The 22,462-nt window shown below is 37.1% G+C and overlaps 1 protein-coding gene across 1 annotated transcript in view; it reads left to right on the top strand.

Moving 5' to 3' along the window:
- Positions 1-277: 277 nt before the first annotated feature.
- LOC119508831 overlaps positions 278-22,462 on the top strand; it is a 64,493-nt gene continuing 42,308 nt past the window's right edge. The window contains exons 1-3 of the mRNA XM_037802594.1: positions 278-484; positions 2,546-2,774; positions 21,851-22,005. Of these exons, the coding sequence (XP_037658522.1) occupies positions 278-484; positions 2,546-2,774; positions 21,851-22,005 (591 nt within the window). The remainder of the gene's footprint in view (positions 485-2,545; positions 2,775-21,850; positions 22,006-22,462) is intronic.

Raw genomic sequence — 22,462 nt, 5'->3', positions numbered from 1 at the left:
AAAGACCTTTGTAATTATCTCTGGGAGAAGCAAAATAATGTGGGAGCCTGAACATTGGAATTCTCTTCCCTAACATTTGGTGTCTTCATTTTTAATGGGTAGGTGTTAAGAGTCAAAAGAAATATAAGATCGTAGGTATGTAACTTTTTATGGGTTTTTAAAAAAATGTAAAATAGACCATCTTAAGGAAATAAAGGAAATATACCTCTCTCCAGATGTGAACATAGCAAGGATCCTGTCCCTGATTCAGGAGCAATTAAGGCATGAATGCTAGAGTATGTTGAGAATAAAAACTCAAGAACAGAGGGATGAAGGTGAAGGAAAGTCTGAAAAAAGGAATCCAGGAAAAAAAAAGAAAGGTGACAAGGCCTCGAAATCCCAGGAAAGTGGATTGAGAGTCAGGACAATTCTACTATCCCTGCCCGTGGATGGACCACTCGAAGCAAGGCTGTTGAGTAACCTGAGCTCACCAGACCATGATGTGGTAGCTTGTGAGTGATCCAACTACCAGTTAATTATTACCTCTCACACTGCAGTTTCCCTAAATTGTGTGGGAAGCCAGCTTTAGGTGCTGAATTACAGAGGATCAAAGTTGGGTGTGGAAAATATGTAATGAGACAAAGACTTAATAGTAGATATTTTCTGCTCAAAAGTATAAGTGAGAAGACTTTACTGAAACCACTTTAAATTGTCTCCTTTAACATTCACAATACGTGGATTTCTTTCTGCCTTTTTCAAAGTACCTTAAAGGAAATAAGACATAGCAAGGATCCACAGAAAATTCCACCATACTTGCAAGTTCCTTGAGGCAAAAACTAGTTTTACTCATTTCTTTGATATTCCCATTAATGTCTACTTCATTGTTGAGCCAGAGTGGGACTTATATAAATACTTTTGACTAATTGACTTTTAGCTGACGAATCTGAGGTTGTGTTGTGTCCAAGCTGTGGTGGTTACAAAAATGAATGCAGGTCTCCTGATTAAACTCAAGTCATCAGTCACACACTATCTTGGACTCCTATATCATTACAATTCCAAATTAAAGTGTTTCCTTTTAGGGTTTTAAAATAAATAGATGAGCTCTAGGAATGTGAATTCTTTTATAATTAAAGTTTTATTTTAATTTAACATCTTATGTTCATTTTAAGAAAGAGACTTAAATTTCAGTGTCTAATAAAACATACACTTCCAAAACTATAAGGAATTTGTAGTTTTTAAGGTTTTCATGTCCTCTTCCCATCAGCAAAGAGAGAATATTCTGAATATTTTGTTACTCCTGTTCTGCACCACTGACCCCCTGACTCTTGGACTCATCTCTTTCATTCAAATGTTTCTTCTTTTCTAATCTCTTCTGTTAATTTACCCAGGAATATTTACTGATAACTGCTATTGATTTTTTTTCTCTTTTCCATACTATCTTTTTCCCTCCCCAAATAATTGTTTGATACATCAGTTAGTCATTCTTGTTATTAACTGTTAATTTAAAAAAGGAAACCCTGCTTTTCTCCAAAGATTTGGCATGCTATAAGTGTAACCATTAATTTTCTGATTCATGGAACTGTGTTTTACGCACTGTTTCTTTACAAGGAGGAACATGTTCCGAACTATAGCTCCTCAAAATCTCTCTTTATAAGGGAATATGAAATACTTGTATTTTTTCTTTGACTGGACTCTTACTTCTAAAAATCCCTCTACTGACTCCTAATTCTGAAGCCATATCTATTTGCATTTTAAGACATAAATTTATTTTTGAAAAACAATTAGACATAATAAATTCAGGTATATAAATGGAGCATGAGAATTTAAGAAAAAGAAATGCTGAATCATGGGCTTGTTTTTCTCATGAAATCATTTACTTGAACCACGAAAATACTGGTCTCTTAGTCCAGTGAATGCCTAAAACCCTGAGATTGGTCTCATTTCACCTACTAAAGCCAAGTACTCAACGTTATTATTACAACAATTTGAATTATTTTACTCATATTTAGCATTCATTAGCTTCCAAATCCTTAGAATTTTCTTCATAACTTTTGTTTGAAATTTTGAGTAAAATATATAAATTGAAAGATAGATCAATTTCAAATATTTTAAAGAAATTAATGTTTAACTTTTGATTTAAAGTAAGAGTACGTTTGATACACTACAAATTTCCATGATTTATTTGTAATCAAATAATTGTTATTACCCTCGTTAGTAAAATACATTGCATGATTTATTAAAATTTTCCAGTTCTGAGACAGTTTTTCTACTAATAGATGTAATTTCAATCCAGTTGCCACTGAAACTGTGTATGAAATGAAGTCAGTATTAACAATATAATGAAATACGGAGCTTTTTTTAAGTTTCTGTGTATACTATGCACTCAAGGTGGTGTACTGTAGTGGCTTGGAAGTCCAGTCTGATTTTATTTCTTCTATCTTACAAGCTTTGTGTCCTCAAACACGTTGCTTAATCTATTATTCAGTTTTCCCATTATTAAAACGGGGATGAAGCGCGGGCGGTCCTCCCGAGCACGAAGCCGGGGCGCTCTCTGGGTCTCCCCCAGACGCCCCTTCTGCCCCTAAAGTGCGAGAGAGGCCTGGGCGCCGGGACTCCCGCCTCGCCGTGGGGCCGGCGCCCGCGCAGCCGCAAGCCCGAAACCCCGAAACCCCGCGAGGCGCCCCCTCGGGCCCTTAGGTCCGTTTGGTCGGCGGAGACATGGGATTCTGAAGGAGACCTAAAAGCTTCGGAAGAGCGCAGATCTATTGATGAGGAAGCGGCCCTTCAGTCTCCTGGTAAGAGAAATATGTACTAAATTCCCTCGCGGTGTTGACTTCAGTTGGCAACTCAGGCCCTGTTGGCCCTACAGCAGGCAGCAGAAACTTTTCTAGTTCAGCGCTTTGAGGACGCCTACCTCCCCTCTTTACATGCTGGCCGCGTCCCTCTTTTCCCGGAGGATGTGCAGCTGGCCAGGAGGATCTGAGGCATGGACGAGATTGAGCTTCCGCAGCCAGGGTCTCTGTAAGTCTTTTCTGCTCACCCAGCCAGCAAGTGGTTTTTTTGTTTGTTTGTTTCTTGTTTTTTGTTTGTTTTGTTTTGTTTTGTTTGGGGGTGGGGGAATAACACCCAGCTTCTCATCTCTGGAGTTGGAGTTTCTCTGAAGGAATTTTCCTTCTCCATCCTTAGACCCTTATCTTGCTTTCCCTTTGTTCTTTAGAAAAGGCTAAACCTGTTTTTAACTTTATGCTTGGGACACGATGGCTAAGGCCTTTTTGTACAATATTAAATAAAGATATTTTTCTATTAAGTGGAGACCAGACGACCTGAGTCTCTGACAGAGTTAAGCTTCTCCATATTATAAGGACCAGATGATCTCATTTTGATTAAGAGAAATGTTTCTTACCTTGTGAAAATGCCTTATTAGTAAATATGTTAGTAAAATTTCAGGGATGATACCAGAGACCCTCCCTACACCCGTGACCAGGTCCGTGGGGTCTGAGCCGCGCTGCCTGGATTAGCTGTTCTTGGCGGCACGTGCATGTTGCCATGAGGCTTTGCTCTTTTTTTTTTTTTTTTTAAAGAAGACTGAAGATTGCATGGCTTTTCTCTGCAACAGAGGTAATATATGAAACAATCAACACAATTCCAGAGACCTCAGAATTATTTTCAGATAAAGATTCCAAGGTTGACTTCAGTTTGCAAATTATTAATATGACTGTTTTAATGATTTTGAAGACATCAGATATGCTGGTTAATGGAGAAAAGGATGATTGCTTGTTGTTTTAGAACTTTCTGTACTGCCTACAATTTTTACCTTGTGTATATTTAATTTTATTTAAAACATACAGCAAAAATTAAGAGACAAACACTTCACTCATGGAAGGGTCAGGCATGCCTGGCATGCAAATATCCATCCACCAGATTAATCTCATCTTTATAGCAATGTCAAGCTATTGAGTGGACTGTGCCAGTCAACAAATTTATAGCTTTTCAAAAATTTAATTGGGGTTGAAATCAAAAATATTTAAGGTTTGATGTTCTAGTTCTTTCCAGTAAATGCCTATCAATGTTATTCAGAAATTCTAACCTGTAGAATTTAACATTTTATTCTCATTTGTAAATCAACATGTGTAATAATCTACACTTTGGACTTTTTTATAACTCTGTGGAGAGATAATAGAAATAATTTTTAATGGAAAAGAACTTAAAACTTAGGTTATTAGAGCATACAGAGATAATACTTTTTTGTATTTTTTAACATTAAGTTCTTTAGTTGTAGATGACGTGTTTGCAAATTTAAACAAGAGAATTAAGGGATGTTTGTGCCTCCAATGGAGTGAATATGAGCAGATAAAAACCTTGCCTTATTGCAACTGAAAGCAGTTTAAAAGATTTTCAGAGAAATGAGAAATGCCATCCAAAGATTTTAGATTTTGTGCATGGTAAAAATGATTAGTGGTAGGGGACTACTACTTATAAAGTGCCAGTCACCTGATTTCAGAGACAAGTTCTATTGTTGAATAAACAAATTTTAACCCTTTAGGGGAAAAAATGGGGATGATAATAGTACTACCTCATAGAGTGATTGTATTATTTGAGTTGATAATTGTTCTATATGTTTGACACACAGCAGAGGCTAAGTAAGTGGTTGGTGAAGAGACACAGTCCCTCCAGAGCCAGCAGAACTTTATGTAATATATCCTAATGTTACACACTCAGTGAACAAAAAACATCTGAATATTTTATTCCTTTGAAAACCTTCAGGACCTTATTTCAGAACTTCAGTGTTATACTCCTCTATTCTTTTGAATAAACACTGTGGTTCACTTATTTTCAATGGATATTTCTAAGAACTCTTTAAAAGTGTATTTACTTGTCAACATAAGACCCCCCCTCCCCTGTAGATCATAAAGTCATTTCCATAAAGTAATTCCCACAACAGATTTGTGCATGTGTGTCTTTATGGTTGGGGGTGGTGGGATGTGGGAATACTTGGGTGTAAAGAAAGCCTGTAATTATGAAGGGTTAAGGAATGGGGTACAGGGGGTGCTTCCCAACTCCTGAATGGCAAGCAGTCTCCTCCTTCCTTCCTGTAACATTGTTCTCATAAATGGCAAAATTCATATTCTAAAGTTTAAGTCTGTGGTCTCCCTCCCCCACCTCACTTTAGGTATTACTATTACTAGTAAAATATTCTAAAATATTAATAGGCAAATAATAAGGATTATTTTTCATAAAGGATTTTTCTTAATTTAAAGCATTTGAAAGGTTAAAATTTTTTTCTTCCTGAATTAAAAGGAAGCTATTTACATATATGATGTATTTTTTCCAGGACATTCATTCTCTACTTCTGGAATTAAATGGGGCAGAGAGAGGATTTATTTAATTCTGATCTTGAATTTTCCCTTTCCTGAAGGGGAAATGGAATTATGTTAGAGGCCCAGTAATTAGGTTTTGCAAGGATAGACAGATCCTCGGAGTAGACTATACTTAGAGTCTAACTTTTACCTCTCCTTTAGATAATAAAGAAAATAAGAAATATTTCCTAGCACGTACCTCAATGAAAAAAATCCTCATAGAAGCCACTACACTCAGTGTTCGCTATCTTTTTGTAGTGTCAGACAAGAAGGAGAAGAGATTCTTTCTTTTCTTTTTCCCTCAAAGACTTTTCTTTTCTTCAAAGACTTGCCTTTTCCTCAAAGACTTGCTGAGCCTAGAACTTGGAGTGGAACTTAGAAAAGATCTTTGGTGGAGTCAGCAGGCAAGACGGCAAGCTCCTCGCATACAAGTACATTTGGAACTAAGCTATGGAATAATGAAGGAGAGAAAAGTGTTAAGGTCATCAACCCCTAAACCTTTGATAGGCAAATTCAACCCTCACAAATGAGATATAATATGACTGGCATGGCATAACATGATGTGATGTGATGTGACATGACACAATGTAATATAATGCCACAATAATTTGGGTCTTAGAGAAATTTCATTGTCACTGGTTGGTTAGGACATTTTGGTTTCATATGCATTGCTCTTTCTGAAAATAAAAATGCATTAACATGTATTTCTGAACTTTTAACATGATTTGTAGAGCAAACATCATTTTTTATTATACCAGGTCTCCAGACAAGGCTAGGACAATGGAAGAATTAAAGAGGAGCTTTATAATGCAGTTTTAGAGTCTGTTAGTGATTTTCAGAGTTGGGATAAACAAAATTGTTATTTAAAAAAGCTCTCTGGTGGAGTCAGCAGGCAGGACAGCAGAGTATACTCTAACTTGACCCTGAAGGTCCTTAACCAGACAAGAACAATAAACTACTATGCTTAAAGCCAGAAGTACTACAATGTCTCTAGATGTTTGTTTGATCTGTGTTTTTTCCGGTTATTTATGTTGGTTTGTCAAGTGTCACCCAAAAGTCTCCTGACCTCACACGCCTGTGAATTCAAATGAGGTCATTTTGTTATTTAGACTCACCTGCAGCTCAGTAACACTCACCACTCAGCCAAATTCTTGGGGTCCCTCTTCCTCCGTCTTCCTTCTGAGGCCCCAGGCCCTATCTCTGCTGCTACTTACCTCTGGTTGCCACTCGATGGTCCACTTATAAACCTACTCCTTCGGGGATGTGGAGGGAACCTCTTCTTCTTACTCTGAATTAGCTCTTGGAACAGTCAGGCTGCAGAGTTGTTTGAGACCCCAAAATGTGACAGCTCACTAAATTTAAACTCAGACCTTCCTCCCCATGGCATAAGGGGAATTCCAGTCTGAATGGTTTGAGAGCACATTCCAGTGACAGCCCCACACTCTATCTATATCTATTTCTTCCCTCCAGTTTTCCTCACTGGATGAATTTCCTCAGGGGATCCTGCTATTCCTTCTTATAACTTGCCTTCTGTCATTTTCTCCTCACCTAGTAAACAAGACACAAATATATGTATTAGAATCCCAATCATAGACAAGGTTCTGGTTCTTCTCACTGGTAGTTCTTCAGCCATTGTAAAGGCAGCTGATATAGTTAGATAACAGGGTTTAACCCCATATACTAAAATAGGAAGGAACTCTCAACTTCCTGAACCTGATTCCAAAATGTTTGACAGTCTCAGGACTGCCACTTACTGGAGGTGTAACCTTGGGCAAATTACTCAACCTTGTTGCAGTTTAGTTTTCTTATCTCCAAAATTAGAACAAATAGAAAAGATTGCTCTTTTGAGATTTGAATGAGATAATGTATGGGAAAGCTCTTTGTAAAGAGTTCTGTATATAAGGTATTTTATATGTGACAGGAGTCCTCATTTGATCTCTTGCCAGGATTCAGGGGTATGTGGACATGTCTGGGGAACTTATTGTCTAGGTTGACTAACAGTCTATTTGTAAGAAGACTGAAGAGCCTTCCCAGAGAGAGTCCATCTTAAAAGAAGGATTCAGACCAAGGAACTTGACTCAATAAGGACCTTAGTCTTCAGAAAGAAGGGTTGATTTTCAGCTCAATATGATGGCTATCTGGATTTCTCTTTATGTTCAACTCCTACTGGGCCAGGTCTCCCAAAATACCTAATAAGGGAACTGAGTTTCCTCTGATCAGGGCAAGCTTTAAAATGCTAGAAGAATTTGAATTATTTCTAGTAAGGTGACTCCATTTGTACCACAGGAGGTGAGGCCTAGGGAAATGAATTACATATGTATATATACATATATATAAAATATATATGAAATATACTGTAAATACTTGATTGTATACCATGAATGATTGTATGGTATGTGAATATATTTCAATAAAACTGAATTTAAAATAAAATAAAATAAAATAATTAACTGGCAAAAAAAAAAATATATATATATATATATATATATATATATATATATATATATATATATATGAAATGTATTCTCCTTTTGCCACCTGTTTTAGTTTGCAAAAGCTTATGAAATGCAATATACCAGAAATGGGTTGACTTTTACAATGGGGACTTATTAACTTACAAGCTTACTACAGTTGTTAGGCCATGAAAATATCCAAATCAGGGCATCAACATGAAGAAAGGCTGCTGGTGATCTGGGATTCCTCTGTCACATGGGAAGGCACATGGTGGTGTCTGCTGGTCCTTCTCTCCCAGCTTTTGTTGCTTTCAGCTTCTGGTTGCTCCATCTGTGACTTTCTTTATGTTTCTGTGTGTCCTGTCTCTCACCTTTTCTGGGGCTTTTTTCTGTGTCTTCTTTCTGTCTTTTATCCTCTTATAAAGGATTCCAGTATGAGGATTAAGATCCACTCTGAATGAGGCAGTCACATCTCAACTCAAGATCCTATTCACAATGTGTCCACACCCACGGGAACGGATTACCTTTAAGAACATGATCTTTTCTGGGATACATACAGCTTCAAACCATCACACCACCCTAAAAAATACAGTAAGCATTTCCTAAGAAATTAACCTGCATACTTCATCACTTTATACAATTTTTGCTGAGACTACTGAAAATTATAGTTTTTATTTCTTTATTTTTGATCTACAAAAGTGGGTTTAGTTGGTGTAATGGTTAGGTTCATGTGTCAGCTTGGCCAGGTGATGGTACCCAGGTGTCTGGTCAAGCAAGCACTGGCCTAACAGTTACTACAAGGACATTTGTGGCTGGTCAATAAACCAGAAGGCTGGTTTATTAAATCATCAGCCTGTTGGCTGCAGCTGTGACTGATTACATCAACGAAGGGCATGTCTTCCACAATGAGCGAATGCAGTCAGCTGGATTTAATCCAATCAGTTGAAGACGTTTAAGCAAGACAGACAGAGGACCTTCTTTTTCATTGGCTAACCAGCAAAGGGTTTCCTGAGGAGTTCATCGAAGTTGCCAGTTTGTTTCCAGAGGACTTCATCGAACATGTTCATCGGGGTTGCCAGTTTGCTGCCTGCCCTACAGAATTTGGACTCATGCATACCCATAGTTGTGAGAGACACTTTATAAATCTTATATTTATAGATAACTCTTGTTGATTCTGTTTCCCTAGAGAACCCTGACTAATACAGTTGCTTATGACAAGATGGTTTGAACAATTAAAATTAAAAATAAAGTACTACTTTATAGCAGATCTTATATAACGTAAATATCTTTTCCTTTTTGGAAACTAGTTATCAACTAAGATGAATCACTTGTAATGTTTACTTCTTCAGGAACTGGCAGGCAAGCAATAAGCAAATCTCAAAGGATATTGATGATTAAGGCCTCAAGGACATTACTGTTCCTGCCTGAAACCTTAACCAAGGCAAATTCTGAACATACAGAATTTAGAATTTCAATGTTTCTTCAAATTGGGAGTTGACAAATACAGAAGAAACCATTGGTCTGACTGTTCACAAAACAACTTAAAGCAATTACAATAAGTAAGTAACATAACAATATCTTGAAAGCAAATTGGCATCTCAAAATAGAATGGTGGTAGTTCCCCACACCAAAAATCTTCCCAAGAAGTTCACCTGAAGAAGGGAGAAACACAACTCTTTCTCTTGGATCTTGAAATTATGCTAGTCTCATATTTGCATTGTCCTCATAATCATCAAAGTGTCTTCATATCTGTTAACTCCTGTGTGCCCCACAACAACCCCATTTAATAGATGGAGAGACTGAGGCTCAGGGGAGAGCAGTGCCTTAGGTCCCACACTCAGTGGCAAACAAAGCATCAATACCAAATCCTCTTGATTTGCTTGTAGGGGCAGCAGCCAAGGTTTGATGAGGACAGGTATGCTGTTACTCCACACTTGCTGATGGGAAAACTGAGGCACAATGTCACCAGTGAGCTGTCTAAGGTCTGGGCAGGAAACAGGCTCCAGGGCCTGAAGCCAGGTCTTCAGACGCTGGATCCCATGAGGTTTCCGCTGCTCCACGAAGGTCATGCACTTCCTCTGGAGTCCCAGGACTACCCTTGGCTTCCTTCCTCTCCTTCCTTCCCTTCTTCTTGCCAAGGCGATACTAGCTCTCAGGTCTAAAGGGAAACTAACCTCTTAGGCATGAATTTTTAAACTGTTGAAACATTTCTTTAATACTTCAAAGACAAATTTGTATTTTCTATGATTTTAACTTTTGTTCCTAATGAGAGAGAAAAGCTCAATCTCATTTGTTAAAAATGAACATATTAAATTATACCTTTTTAAAGAGGAAATGGATTGTTTTTTTTTTCCTCATATAAAGAAAAGTAATCTAAAAAAGACAGACAGTGGGGATGGGGGTGCAGAAAATATATAACTACAGAGAACTTTGAGGAGAGGAAGGGCTGTCTAGAAGGTGTTTTAAGATGTTTAATTTACTATGTACTGTGTGAACTCCACAGTGTAATCCCCACTTGGATGTCTTCGAGAGTTATTCAATAGAGGCCTTGCCTTGGTTTCCCAGGGCTACCATAGCAAAATGCCACAAACTAGGTTGCTTAAAACAAGAGAAATCTATTGTCTCGCAGTTCTGGAGGCTAGAAATCTGAAGTGAAGTTGTCAGCAGGGCCACCATGCTGCACCTGAAACCAGTAAGTTTCCTGGCCTCTGTTGGTTTCTGGTGTTTGCTGGCAATCCTTGATGTTCCTTGGCTTGTAGATGCTTCTGCCCCCATCTTCACATGGTCTTTGCCCTGGTGTCTCTCTCTCTCTCAGTGTCCAGTTCTCCCCTTCTTGTAAGGACATCAGTAATATTGGTTTAGGGCCCATCCTAATGCATTTGGCCTCATCTTAAACAATCTTCAGAAATTCTGTTTCCAAATAGGGTCACATTCATGAGACTAGGAGTTAGGATTTAGCCATATCTTGTCGGGGGGCACAAATCAACCCTTAATAGGCATAGAATACTTTTCAATGTTATTGGAAATGGATTTGGACTTCTTTTATTTTGAATGTCATATCAAACTAAGGTGGGCCAATTTTATTTGAATCACACGTTTTCCCCTTAGGTTCATTGAGAGATGGAGTGAAGATGCTACTGTGAAGTGAGAGACAGTAAGGATTTAAGTGAGTGAGCTGCTAGGAACCAATAAGAAATACTGGGACCCTTCAAATGCCAAAATGTGACCCCCATACAAATTCTTCTGGATCAGTCAATACTTCTTAACAAAAGTCACTAAAACCAAAAAGGGGTAATAGAGTCTATCTATCTATCATCTATCTATCTATATATTTGACTATTCTTCTACTAAATAGTTTCTATATATTGATATTTGCTTTACAAAAATTTCCCATATGAAATCTCCAAAAGAGAAAAACTAACCAATATTTTTAAAAGGCAGTGTGAAAATCAGAGCTCTGGACCATAGTTCAACTTTTCACACTTGCTGACAAATGACTCACTGTCTCTCACCTTCATGTGATATAGAGCCAAGGAGTGAAGAGGCTAAGGATGACAAAGTATTATCAAACAGGAATAACAAAATGCTTAAAAAAAAAAGAACTGGGACAGAACACTCTCTTCAACAAATGGGGCTGGGAGAACTGGATATCCATAATCAAAAGAATGAAAGAGGACTCCTACCTCATGCCCTGTAAAAAATTAACTCTTAACTCAAAGTGGATCAAAGACCTCAATACAGGAGACAGCACAATAAAACTCTTAGAAGATAATGCAGGGAAACAGCTTCAAGACCTGGTAATAGGAGGTAGCTTCTTAGACCTTACAGCTAAAGCACAAGCAATAAAAGAAAAAATAGATATGTGGGAACTCCTCAAAATCAGAAGTTTCTGTGCCTCAAAAGACTTTGTCAAAAAGGTTAAGAGGCAGCCAGTTCAAAGGGAGAAAATATTTGGAAACCATATATCTGGTAAGAGACTGATATCCTGCACATATAAAGAAATCCTACAACTCAACAACAATAGTACAAATAGCCCAATTATAAAATGGGCAAAAGATATGGAAAGGCATTTTTCCAAAGAGAAAATACAAATGGCTAAAAAACACATGAAAAACTGTTTATATTCAGTAGCTATTAGGGAAATGCAAATGAAAAACACATTAAGAGTTGATCTCACACCAATAAGAATGGCTGCCATTAAACAAATAGGAAACGGTAAATACTGGAGAGGTTATGGAGAAGGTGGAACCCTTATTCATTGCTGGTGGTAATGTATAATGGTACAGCCACTGTAGAAGACAGTTTGGCGATTTCTCAGAAAACCAGACATCAGATTACCCTATGATTTAGCAATTCTGCTTCTCAGTATATACCCAGAAGATCTGAAAGCAGTGACATGAACAGACATTTGCACACTGATGTTCATAGCGGCATTGTTCACAATTGCCAAGAGATGGAAATAATCCAAGTGTCCTTCAACAGATGAGTGGATAAACAAAATGTGGTGTATACGTATGATGGAATACTATACAGCAGTAAGAAGGAACAAGGTCCTGAAACATATGACAACATGGATGAACCTTGAAGGTATAATGCTGGGTGAAATAAGTCAGACACAAAAGGAGAGATATGGTATGTTACCACTACTATGAACTCCCTGAACAATGTAAAATCAATGTCTTATAATTTAGAATATTGGGGACTTAGTGATAGACAAAAGCTAGTGGAGGGGGAATGATAATCTAATTTCTTCAGATATGTTAATTAGAGTGAACTCAAAGGTATGGGAAAGGATGGGGTGGTGTTGTTAATGGGATTATAAATATCAGAGCTGTATTGAAGGGGAATAGGATTGGAAGGGGTAGTTTGAAGGCATATATCCCACAGATCAGCACTACAAATGTAGATAAGTGCTTGCATGATATACTTCTAAGGTATGACACTAGTACAGAGAATTGACAACAGAATGGTATATGGGAAAAAATCTACCTGTTGCATACTAGGGACTGTAATTAATACGAATACCATACTAGTATTACCTGAATACTAGGGACAAATAATTGTGGGCTGACAAGAGCTGTGAGATGTTTTGGGTCATGAGAATTGTTTAAAATGGAGAGTGATGAGGATTGTACAACTAAGTGATGATAATGTGAGATATGGATGGATTTTCATGGACATAACACATGCTATATGAACTTGGAAACCCCCTACTTAATAAGTCAAGCCCTTGATCTTGAGGCTTGCTCTTGTGAAACTTATGTAAAGGGGAGTCTAAGCCCCCCTATAATTATGCCTATGAGTCACCTCCAGAGAACCTCTTTTGTTGCTCAAATGTGGACTTTCTCTCTCTAAGCCTAACTCTGCAAATAAATTCATCACCCTCCCCTCCTGACGTGGGACAGGACCTCCCAGGTGAATGATCTCCCTGGTGACATGGGACATGGATTCTGGGAATGAGCCCAAACCCGGCATCAAGGGGTTGAGAATGCCTTTTGACCAAAGGTGGGAAAAGGAAGGTAACAAAATAAGGTTTCAGTGGCTAAGAGAACTCAAATAGAGTTGAGAGGCTGTCATGGAGGTTACTCCTATGCAAGGTTCAGCTAGATATGACAAATGGCCATGGTTTGATAAGCCCAAATTAACAGAAGTCCCGAAAATCCTAAAGAATACCCAGATCCCTATCTGAGACACTATAAAGTTTCACTCACTAAGTTTATTCTTAAGAAACTTAAATCCTCCAGAGAACTCCTATGCCAACTAAGTCCCAAAACCCAGAGGCAATAGACTTTTCAAGAACATAAACAGATGTGTCCTCTTTTCCCATAATGTTGACACCCCTTTTCAACATGAAAAAGTTAGGGTCGTCCCTGCCTAGATATCTCTGAAGATTGGGAAAATGATTAAACTAGAAGAAGGGGTAGCAACAGATAAGATGGACTTTAATGAAGGATTATGAATACCGAATCTCTACATAATTTTATTCTTCTTAGTTGCTAAGGTATTAGAATAGTTAGGAGGAAAGAATTGAAATGGTGGAACTGTAACCCATAGCATTCTTTAAAATTTGCTCTATAGCTACTTGTTAAATTGCACTTGGAAAGTTATTGCTTCTATGTATGTATGTTATATTCCACACTAAAAATATGATTTAAAAATAATAATAAAAAAGGTTTCAAATTATTCTGTTAGGTCTGAATCTTTCCTAGTTCTTTAGCACTGTAAATTTCCATTTACAAAATGTAACCATCCATAAAGCAGTAGAATCTAGCCAGGGATTCCCACAGGGGTAGGCAGGGTCTCATTCTGAAGGATGCTGCTACACACTCCTTTCAGCAAGTCCCTAGGTACTTGCGTGAGTATCTTTTGGAGAATGGGTGGCTGCTTGCATGAGACTCACTGAGATTCCAAACGACCCTAGAGACTCCAAAATGACGTCCACCAGTTAAGGAGTCCAGCAAGAATGCTGTGGCCTGGACTTAAGAGTGCATCTTGCATGATAAATGTTATTCTGTAATAGCCTTGGTTCTGCAACATCAGACACTAAGCAGCAGCTCTTACAAAGTGAGAAGTGACCTTGGGCAAAAAGCCACGAAGAAAGGGTCAGAATTTCCCAACCATGGCACTGAAATTAGGCCAATTATTGTGGCGGTGGCAGAGTGAGATGCCCCACTTCTCCTGTGAGCCACAGGGAGGGAGGCTCACCTTTCCAGCAAGGTCTCTCCCGCCAGCTAGTCCAAGAGCTATGGGCACCTGTTCATTCTTTATTTAGTAACAGTCCACTTTGCAATCCACTATTTTCAACTGCCTCTATTTTTATTCCTGTCATAATCTGGATATCCTTGGCTCATGAGCTACTCTATTCTGACCCTCTCACCCCCAAGCTGCCTCCATCAATAAATACAAATTTTTTTTTATAGAATGCCTGACTGTCCTTGGCTGAAATCTCCTTTTGCCAGGGCCTGTGGCTACCTTTAAATACTTCCCTTTTTGAACTTAATCTTTTGGTGGGCTTCCTAGACCACTTTCCTCAGACACACCTCTCTTGGAAGAAGGTTAGTCTTAAAATAAGTCCCATTTGATAGTTCATCTTTCCTCCAACATAGTTTCACTTCTAGGTCTCTGAAGTTTTTTTATCTTAAAAAGTATCTCATTAAAATCCAAATACTCCTGGAAATTATGAACCCTTGTTAACAAAGATTTGCAACAAGACCTATGGATGCCTAGCCAATTAATGGGCTAATGACACATCAGTATTTTCAGCTCAGATTTCTCTCCTGAGCTTTGTATCCACATATTCAACTAGGTATTTCATCCACGATGTTGCCCATACCCTTCAAACTCCATGTGTTCCAAGCCCAGCTTATCTTCTCCTCCAAGTCTTACTTATTTCCTAATGAGTGAAACGGCATGCCATCTACTGAGGCCCCAAAGTGATAATCCTAGATTCTTTGTGTATAAATTTGTGTAATGATGATAAAGCTAAACATACTAATTTTATTTGCTTGAAAGCACATTGGCTTAAATAAAGACCCATTCTATATTCTTTGAAGAGGAAAGCAAATATGCGATTATCCTTAAATAATTTAAATAGTTAAATCAATACTATCCAATAGAAATAAAATTTGAGCCACATGTGTAATCAGTTTTAAACTTCCTACTAACCACATTAAGAAAAAGTAAAAAGAAAGAGGTGAAATTAATTTTAATATATTTTATTTATCTTTTTGAAATGTTATCTTTTGACATGTAACCAGTATAAAATTATTAATGAGATGTTTTACATTCTTAATTGGTACTAAGTGTTTGATATTAGGTATGATTTTACATTTACAGCATATCTCAATTTGTGCTGACCATATTTTAAATTTCCAATAGCCACATGTGGGTAATGACTGCCATATTGGATATTGCAGATCTAACATAATCCAGTCAAAATTAAACTTGAAAAAAAAGGGGGTACATGATGATTGCAAAATGATTCTGAAATTATTCTAAAATTTATAAATTTAGAATCTAAAAGTACTCCAAAAAAGAAGAAAAATAATAAGCATTATACTGGTTCAAATTTTAGAAACAGATTAACAGGACAGCAAAGCTTATAAATAGATTGGGTTATAATTAAGACCATAGCCAACTCCAAGCAACAGAGAAAGGAAGGATCCTTTGATAAATTCTATTAGGGTAACTGTTGAAGAAGGTGAGAAAATAGTATTTTTTGGTCTTTCACACCCTTCTCACCATATATAAAAATAAATTGCAGAGAGCTTAAAGCTCTGCATTTAAACGTAAGAAAGAAAATAGAAAATATTAGAACTTTTAGTTATTCAAGGGCTAAAAATTTTCCAAGATGATGTGAGTAAATAAATTACAAAGGAAAAGACATAGATACAACTTCAAACAGATTTAAAACATGTAGAAAAATAATGTAAACAAAATAAAAAAGAAAACAAAGGAAACATGAAAAATTTGAAGGAAATATATAAAAATGTTTAGGTTTATATTTTAAAGATAATCAAGATACTAATCAGTAAAGAACACAAACAGAAAATTCATATTTAAAATACTATATTATCTCACTGACATGAAATAATTAAAATATGCAAATTTATAGAGTCAGAAACTAGAATCTGGGTAACCAGGGACTGGGGTGGGGTAGGGAGTGGGGAGTCAATGCTTCATCGGTGCAGAATTTCTTTGGGGTGAAGGGAAAGTGTTGGTAATGGATAGTGGGAATGGTAGCACAACCTGGTGAATGTGACTAACACCACTGAATTGTACATTTGAAAGTGGTTATAATGGGAAATGTTAAGTTTGTGTTTGTTATCAGAATAAAAATAAAAAATAAAAATCCATAGAACACAGACAGTGAACTCTAATGTAAACTATAGTTAATTTTATAATTATAATAGTGCTTCCTCAATTGTAACAAGAGTATCACAATAAAGCAAAGTGTTAATAATAGTGAAAACTGAATATGTGTGTGTTGGGGGGGATAATATGGGAACTCTACACTTTCTGCATGATTTTTCTGTCAACCTACAACTACTCTAATTTTAAAAAGTAAATTAAAAATAGTAAACTTAGAGCAGCCCTGGAGTACTAATTCTCAGGCCCTATATTCAGAAATAAGATGTGTGAGAATCACAAAGGAATAAACTATCTACATGAAAATGGAAAAAAAAATATTAGAAGCATACCTATAGGCTCACTATTAGTTAAATAAATGAAAATAACCATAAATAATATCTATATTGATTAAATTCATTCATTCAATATTTACCGAGCACTCACTACATGTAAGGAACTCTTCTAAGTTCTGGGAACACACAATTGAACACAACAAAAAATGCTGCTCTTATGGAACTTATATATTCATTGTGAATACAGGTAATGAACATATAAACAAGTAAATACATGTGTCAGATGGTGAGAAGTACCAAGAAAGTAGTGTTTGGGGTCAGGGATTGGGGAAAATGAGAGCAAGGAAGACCTCACTAAATGACATTTGAGCAGAGACCTGAGGGAATTAAGTGAGCCAGGCAGATGTTAGGAAAAAGAATGTTCCATGCAAATGGAAAAGCAAGTGCAAATGCCATGAATGAAAGGGCAGAGGCACAGAGAGGGGGGTAAGCAGAAATCCACCTTGGAGAGCCTTACAGGTTATGGTAAGAACTTTGGTTTCTATTCTAAATGAGTTGGAGAACCATATGAAGTTTTTTGTTTTTCGTTTTTTTTAAAGCCATATTCAAATATAGAATTCAGTGCTGTTAATTATGTTCACAATGTTGTGGCAGAGGAGTGACTTGATCTGTCTTTGTTTTAAAAGCTGTGTTTATGTGTGGAGAGCAGAATGTGGGATGGAAAGGTGGAGAACAGATTGTAAGAGGACAAAATTAGAAGCAGGAAGAGACCAGTTTCAGTAATTCAGCAGAGAGATGAGGGTGGATTACGATAAAGATGGTGGAGACAGGAAGAAGTAATCAATTATGGGTATATTTTAAAGATAGAACTGACAGGCCTTGCTAATAGATTAGATGTGAGTTGTGGAAAAGAGAATTCAAGATGACTTGAGATTTATGCTGGAGAAAGAGGAAGAACAGACTTGCCATTTCTGAGACCAGAAAGATGGGTGTCAAAGGAGCAGGTTGCAGAATGGGGAGGTTGGTGGGAGGCAGAATCAGGGATTCCTTCAAGTGTTTTGTGCTACATATTTGATATCCAAATGGAGATGTGAAATAGGCAGTAAAATATAGCAGTTAGGAGTTCAGGGTAGTGATGTATGTGGGAGATATAAATGTCATTGATATCACTGTACACATGGTTTACATATTTGTGTGTGTGTGTATGTGTGTGTGTATATACAGTCAATCTCATTATTCACAGATTCTTTATTTTCAAAATCATCTACATGCTGAAATTAATTTGAAACCCCAAAATCAATAGCTGCAGTGCTTTTTAGGTCATGCAAAGAGAGGCGAAAAATTTGAGTCACCAGATCAAATGTTCCCAGCTGAAGTGGAGCAAGGCGACACTCTTATTCCTGTTTCAGCTCTCATACTGTAAACAAGTGTCATTTTCACAGTATATTTAGTGCCATGTTTTTCTCATTCTTGTGTTTTTTGTTAGTGATTTCACTGTTTAAAATGGCCCCCAAGCATAATGCTGAACTGCTATCTATTATACCTGAACACAAGGCTGTGATGTGTCTTATGGAGAAAATACATTAGAAAAGCTTCTTCAGTTGTAAATTATAGTGCTATTGGCTATGAGTTCTTTGCCAATGAATCAACAGCTTATATTATATAAGGTGTCTTTAAATAGAAACACACATAAAACAAGGTTATGTACTGCTTGTTGATGAAAATATTATGACAGAGGCTCACAGGAATCTGTGTATTTTCCCCAGGAGCAGTGGTTCAGCATTCACTAATTCAATGTTCTCAGTGGCTTTATAGAACATAACTCCTGCAAATAACAATAATCAACCATATACAGTCAAAGGAGTATCAAAACCAATGGGGAGACATGTTGTTTACTAGGTTGTGTTAGGAAATCTCACTCAGAACATGGGGAAAATTAAACTGGATTTGTACTTTATACTATATACATGTAGATGGACACCAGATTAAACATAAAACCCTAAACTTATGAAGTCAGTAAAATAAATGTAGGGGTTATCTATGTGACCTTGTGGAAAAAAGATGTACTTAAACCACATACACAAGATAAGCTTATCAGATTTGATTAGATCAAAATTAGGGATCTCTCTTTTACAAAGAATATTATGGACAAAGATAACAAACAGCAGAATGCTAGAAAATTCCAATAATATCTAAAACCAACAAGGGATTAATATTTTAAAAACAAAAAACTTTTGCAAATCAAAAGGAAAAGGACACGGACAGAGATTATGACTAGGAATCACATAAAAAAGGAAAACTGAATGAATAAGAGATCTTCAAACACATCAGTAACCAAAGAAATGCAAAATAAACAATAAGACACCACTCTAGATGCATCAAATTAGCAAATTTTAAAATTCTAGAGACAGCCTATTTGGGATTGAATCATGTCCCCCACAAAAAGTACTTAAGGCCGGAATCCCTGGTCCTGTGGGTGTGAGCCCATTTGTAAAAAGGACCTTTGAAGATGTTAATAGATAAAGTGTGCCGAATGAGGGTGTGCCTCAATCCAATATGACAACATTATAAGCAAAGGAAATTGGACACAAAGAGAAAGAAGCCACTGAGAGCATCCAGAAACTGGAAGTCAACAGAACCCAGAAGAGAAAGGAGTTGACACCATGATGTACATTGCTATGTGATGGAAAAGTGGAGGAACCCCAAAGATCCAACCCTGGGAGGAAGCAAACCTTCCAGCCTCTGAAACCATGAGCCAATAAATTCCTGTTGTTAAGCCAACCCATTATAGGGTATTTGTTTTAGCAGCCAGGAAATGAATATACTGCCCAATATTGATGAGAATGTAAATAGATTGGAAGCCTCCTGTATTGCTGATGAAAGCAGAAAATTAGAGTAAATCTGGAGAATGATTTGACAGCACTTAATGAAACTCATCAGGCAAAAATTCTGCAACCTGCCATCACACTCTTGGGTATAAATTTCAGAGAAATGCTCTCAAAAACCATCATTTGACATTTGCAAGGATACTCATTGCAACATTATTTGTCTTTGCTGAAAACTGGAGACGGATTAGGTGTCCACAATCAAATACCACATATGTATGTTTAAAACCTTAGAAATACTATATATTTTACAAGGCACATACATATCCAAAGAGCAGATATCTATCAGATATCTTGGGGATCAGGAATAGAGGGGTAAAGAAAAGTAAACAAGAAAAGAGTCTTGATTATGCTGAGAATGATAGGGTATCATAAACTGACGGTATGATCCACTCCACTCTGCAAATGAGGTTGAAAGGGAGAAAATGTACTTACTTCTATATTACAAACCAAGGTGCACAGATACAAATAAGAATTACACAGAAATATAGATAGAAAAAAAGTAAATGTTGAAAGGTATAGGTGATAAAATTATGTGGGAAATTTTTTCCTTTACCATTAGAATGTTAGTGTTCATGACACTTTTTAAAAAAGAAAAACTAAACATAATACAAGGGAAACCCCAAAACTGTTTATTTTTATGAATACTGAAAACTAGCAAAGGAGTGGATAAGTAAAATTAATAATTTGAGTAAAATGGCAATAATTATTTATTGGACTTTCTCAATATTTTTACTTCATTATTTTTACTATGGTAACTATTTTGGCTATTTCTAATATGCCATGGTAATTTTATTTCATTTATTTATGTAGTAAATTTTTGTTCATTTTTTAATGCTCCTCCCAAAATAAGCTTTGGGATTGAAGAAGGAAAGGGCAATGGAACTCTGCTGCAATACTTCCTGGCCTGTTTTGATAGATCTAGGCAGTGTAAAGGTTTAGGATGTTCTGCAACCCCTACACTAAGAGTTCTTGATAAACCAAAACCAGGAATGGAGTCTCTCAAACTTACTAAAACCTGTTTTCCTTGCTAAACCTATGGAGAATGGACATGCTCATCCTTAGCCACCTATATCTGAAAACATTTGCCTCACTCTTTTGTTGCTGTTTCACATTTTTTGTTATTGTTTCCTTTGGTTCAGACAAATCTGAGTTCCTATAACATATGGAACCTCTGTTCGCTAAAAGGCAGAGACAGCCCACAGTTAGGATGATGCTCCTGATAGCAGCAAACAGATTTCTTGTCATTGCTCCACTTTGGTGATCTTTATTTCAGGACCTTTCTGCAGTGGTCAAATGTGACATGAAGCTCTGTAATTCAGACTATGCATATCGTGACATGGTATGTATATCACGCACACTTTCATTAAGCTCTGGAGTTTAGGGCCACTTGGACTTTTAGGACCAATACATCTTCCCTATACCTACCATTCTTTGGCTTCCAAATCTCGAAAATAGTAGATACTTTGTTTTCAAAGAGAAAGAAAGTTATTCTCGGGCCTATTGCTTTCCTCACTCCTTCTCTTTTCTCCTCCTTTCTAGACTAATGGTTAAGCAAGGGCCAGAAGCCAGACACCTAAATTCGAATATTGTCTCCACCATCGTATCCTCTTGGGCAAATTACTTAATCTTTCTTTGTCTCAGTTTTGTCATCTGTAAACTGGAGAAAATAACAGTAACAATCTCATAAATTTGGTGTGAAGATTAATTGAAAAGCTTAGAAAGAACTCACTGCATTATTGCTGTTATTATAGTTCCTATATGCCAAACCCTTTACTATAGGCTAAGATTGCCATACTGAATAAAACAGACATAATCCCTGTCCTCAAGTGGCATCTAGCTTACTGCGAGTCATCCATCTATTATTCAGCATCAAATTTCCATTAACTAAAAGGCAAAGGTCCTAATCCATATCCCAGGATGCTTCGTGCCTCCAATCACCCTCCTCTGCTTCCTCAGTTGGGGCCAGGGTTTTCGGGGATCTCTATCCCCTAGTCTCCTCATTTCACTTTTCTCATCTCTTCTACCTCCAGAGGTTCTTGGATATCACAGGCATCTGCTGCAATATCCCCACTCTCTAGAAGGGCAAACCTGGGTACTGAAGAGTACAAGAAGAGAACACCAGGCAGGAGGCTGTGAGTCAAATTGTAAAGAGAGTCAAGACAACATCCTCATAGTCCCTCTAATGGTAAGTCAACAACTGATGTTGCAGTGAGAATCTTCTTCATTGGATATATATCATTGTGTCAGTGGGGAAAGAGTACCATAGATGAATTCAGAGTGGAAAAGTCAGACATTGGGGGTGAGAAGTTACAAAACTAAATTTGGCCCCAAAAAAGCTGACAAACAGGCAACACAATCAGTTTGTCATAATATTTGGTCTATGCAAGGCTCTCCCTGCTTTAGAAGCACCCAGGTGTAAACCTGGTGCCAAATAATAAAACTATGGAATACTAGAGAACTACTGATCAGAAGACAGCTTTGTTACAAGGGGAAAATGCAGGAAAAAATAAAGGTTGTTTGAAAGAAGATGCTGGATGAGTCCAGTGAAAACTTGATTACTGTAAGGTTGATGTAATTCTCTGGACTCATGAAAATAAAGCTCTGAGGCATATTACTAACACTTCAACTCAACTGGACCTTTC

The sequence above is a fragment of the Choloepus didactylus genome, chromosome 14 (assembly GCF_015220235.1).
Source record: "Choloepus didactylus isolate mChoDid1 chromosome 14, mChoDid1.pri, whole genome shotgun sequence".
NCBI classification, from domain to species: domain Eukaryota; kingdom Metazoa; phylum Chordata; class Mammalia; order Pilosa; family Megalonychidae; genus Choloepus; species Choloepus didactylus.
Note: the sequence above shows the minus strand (reverse complement) of the source record. Positions and strands in the feature narration are given on the sequence as shown.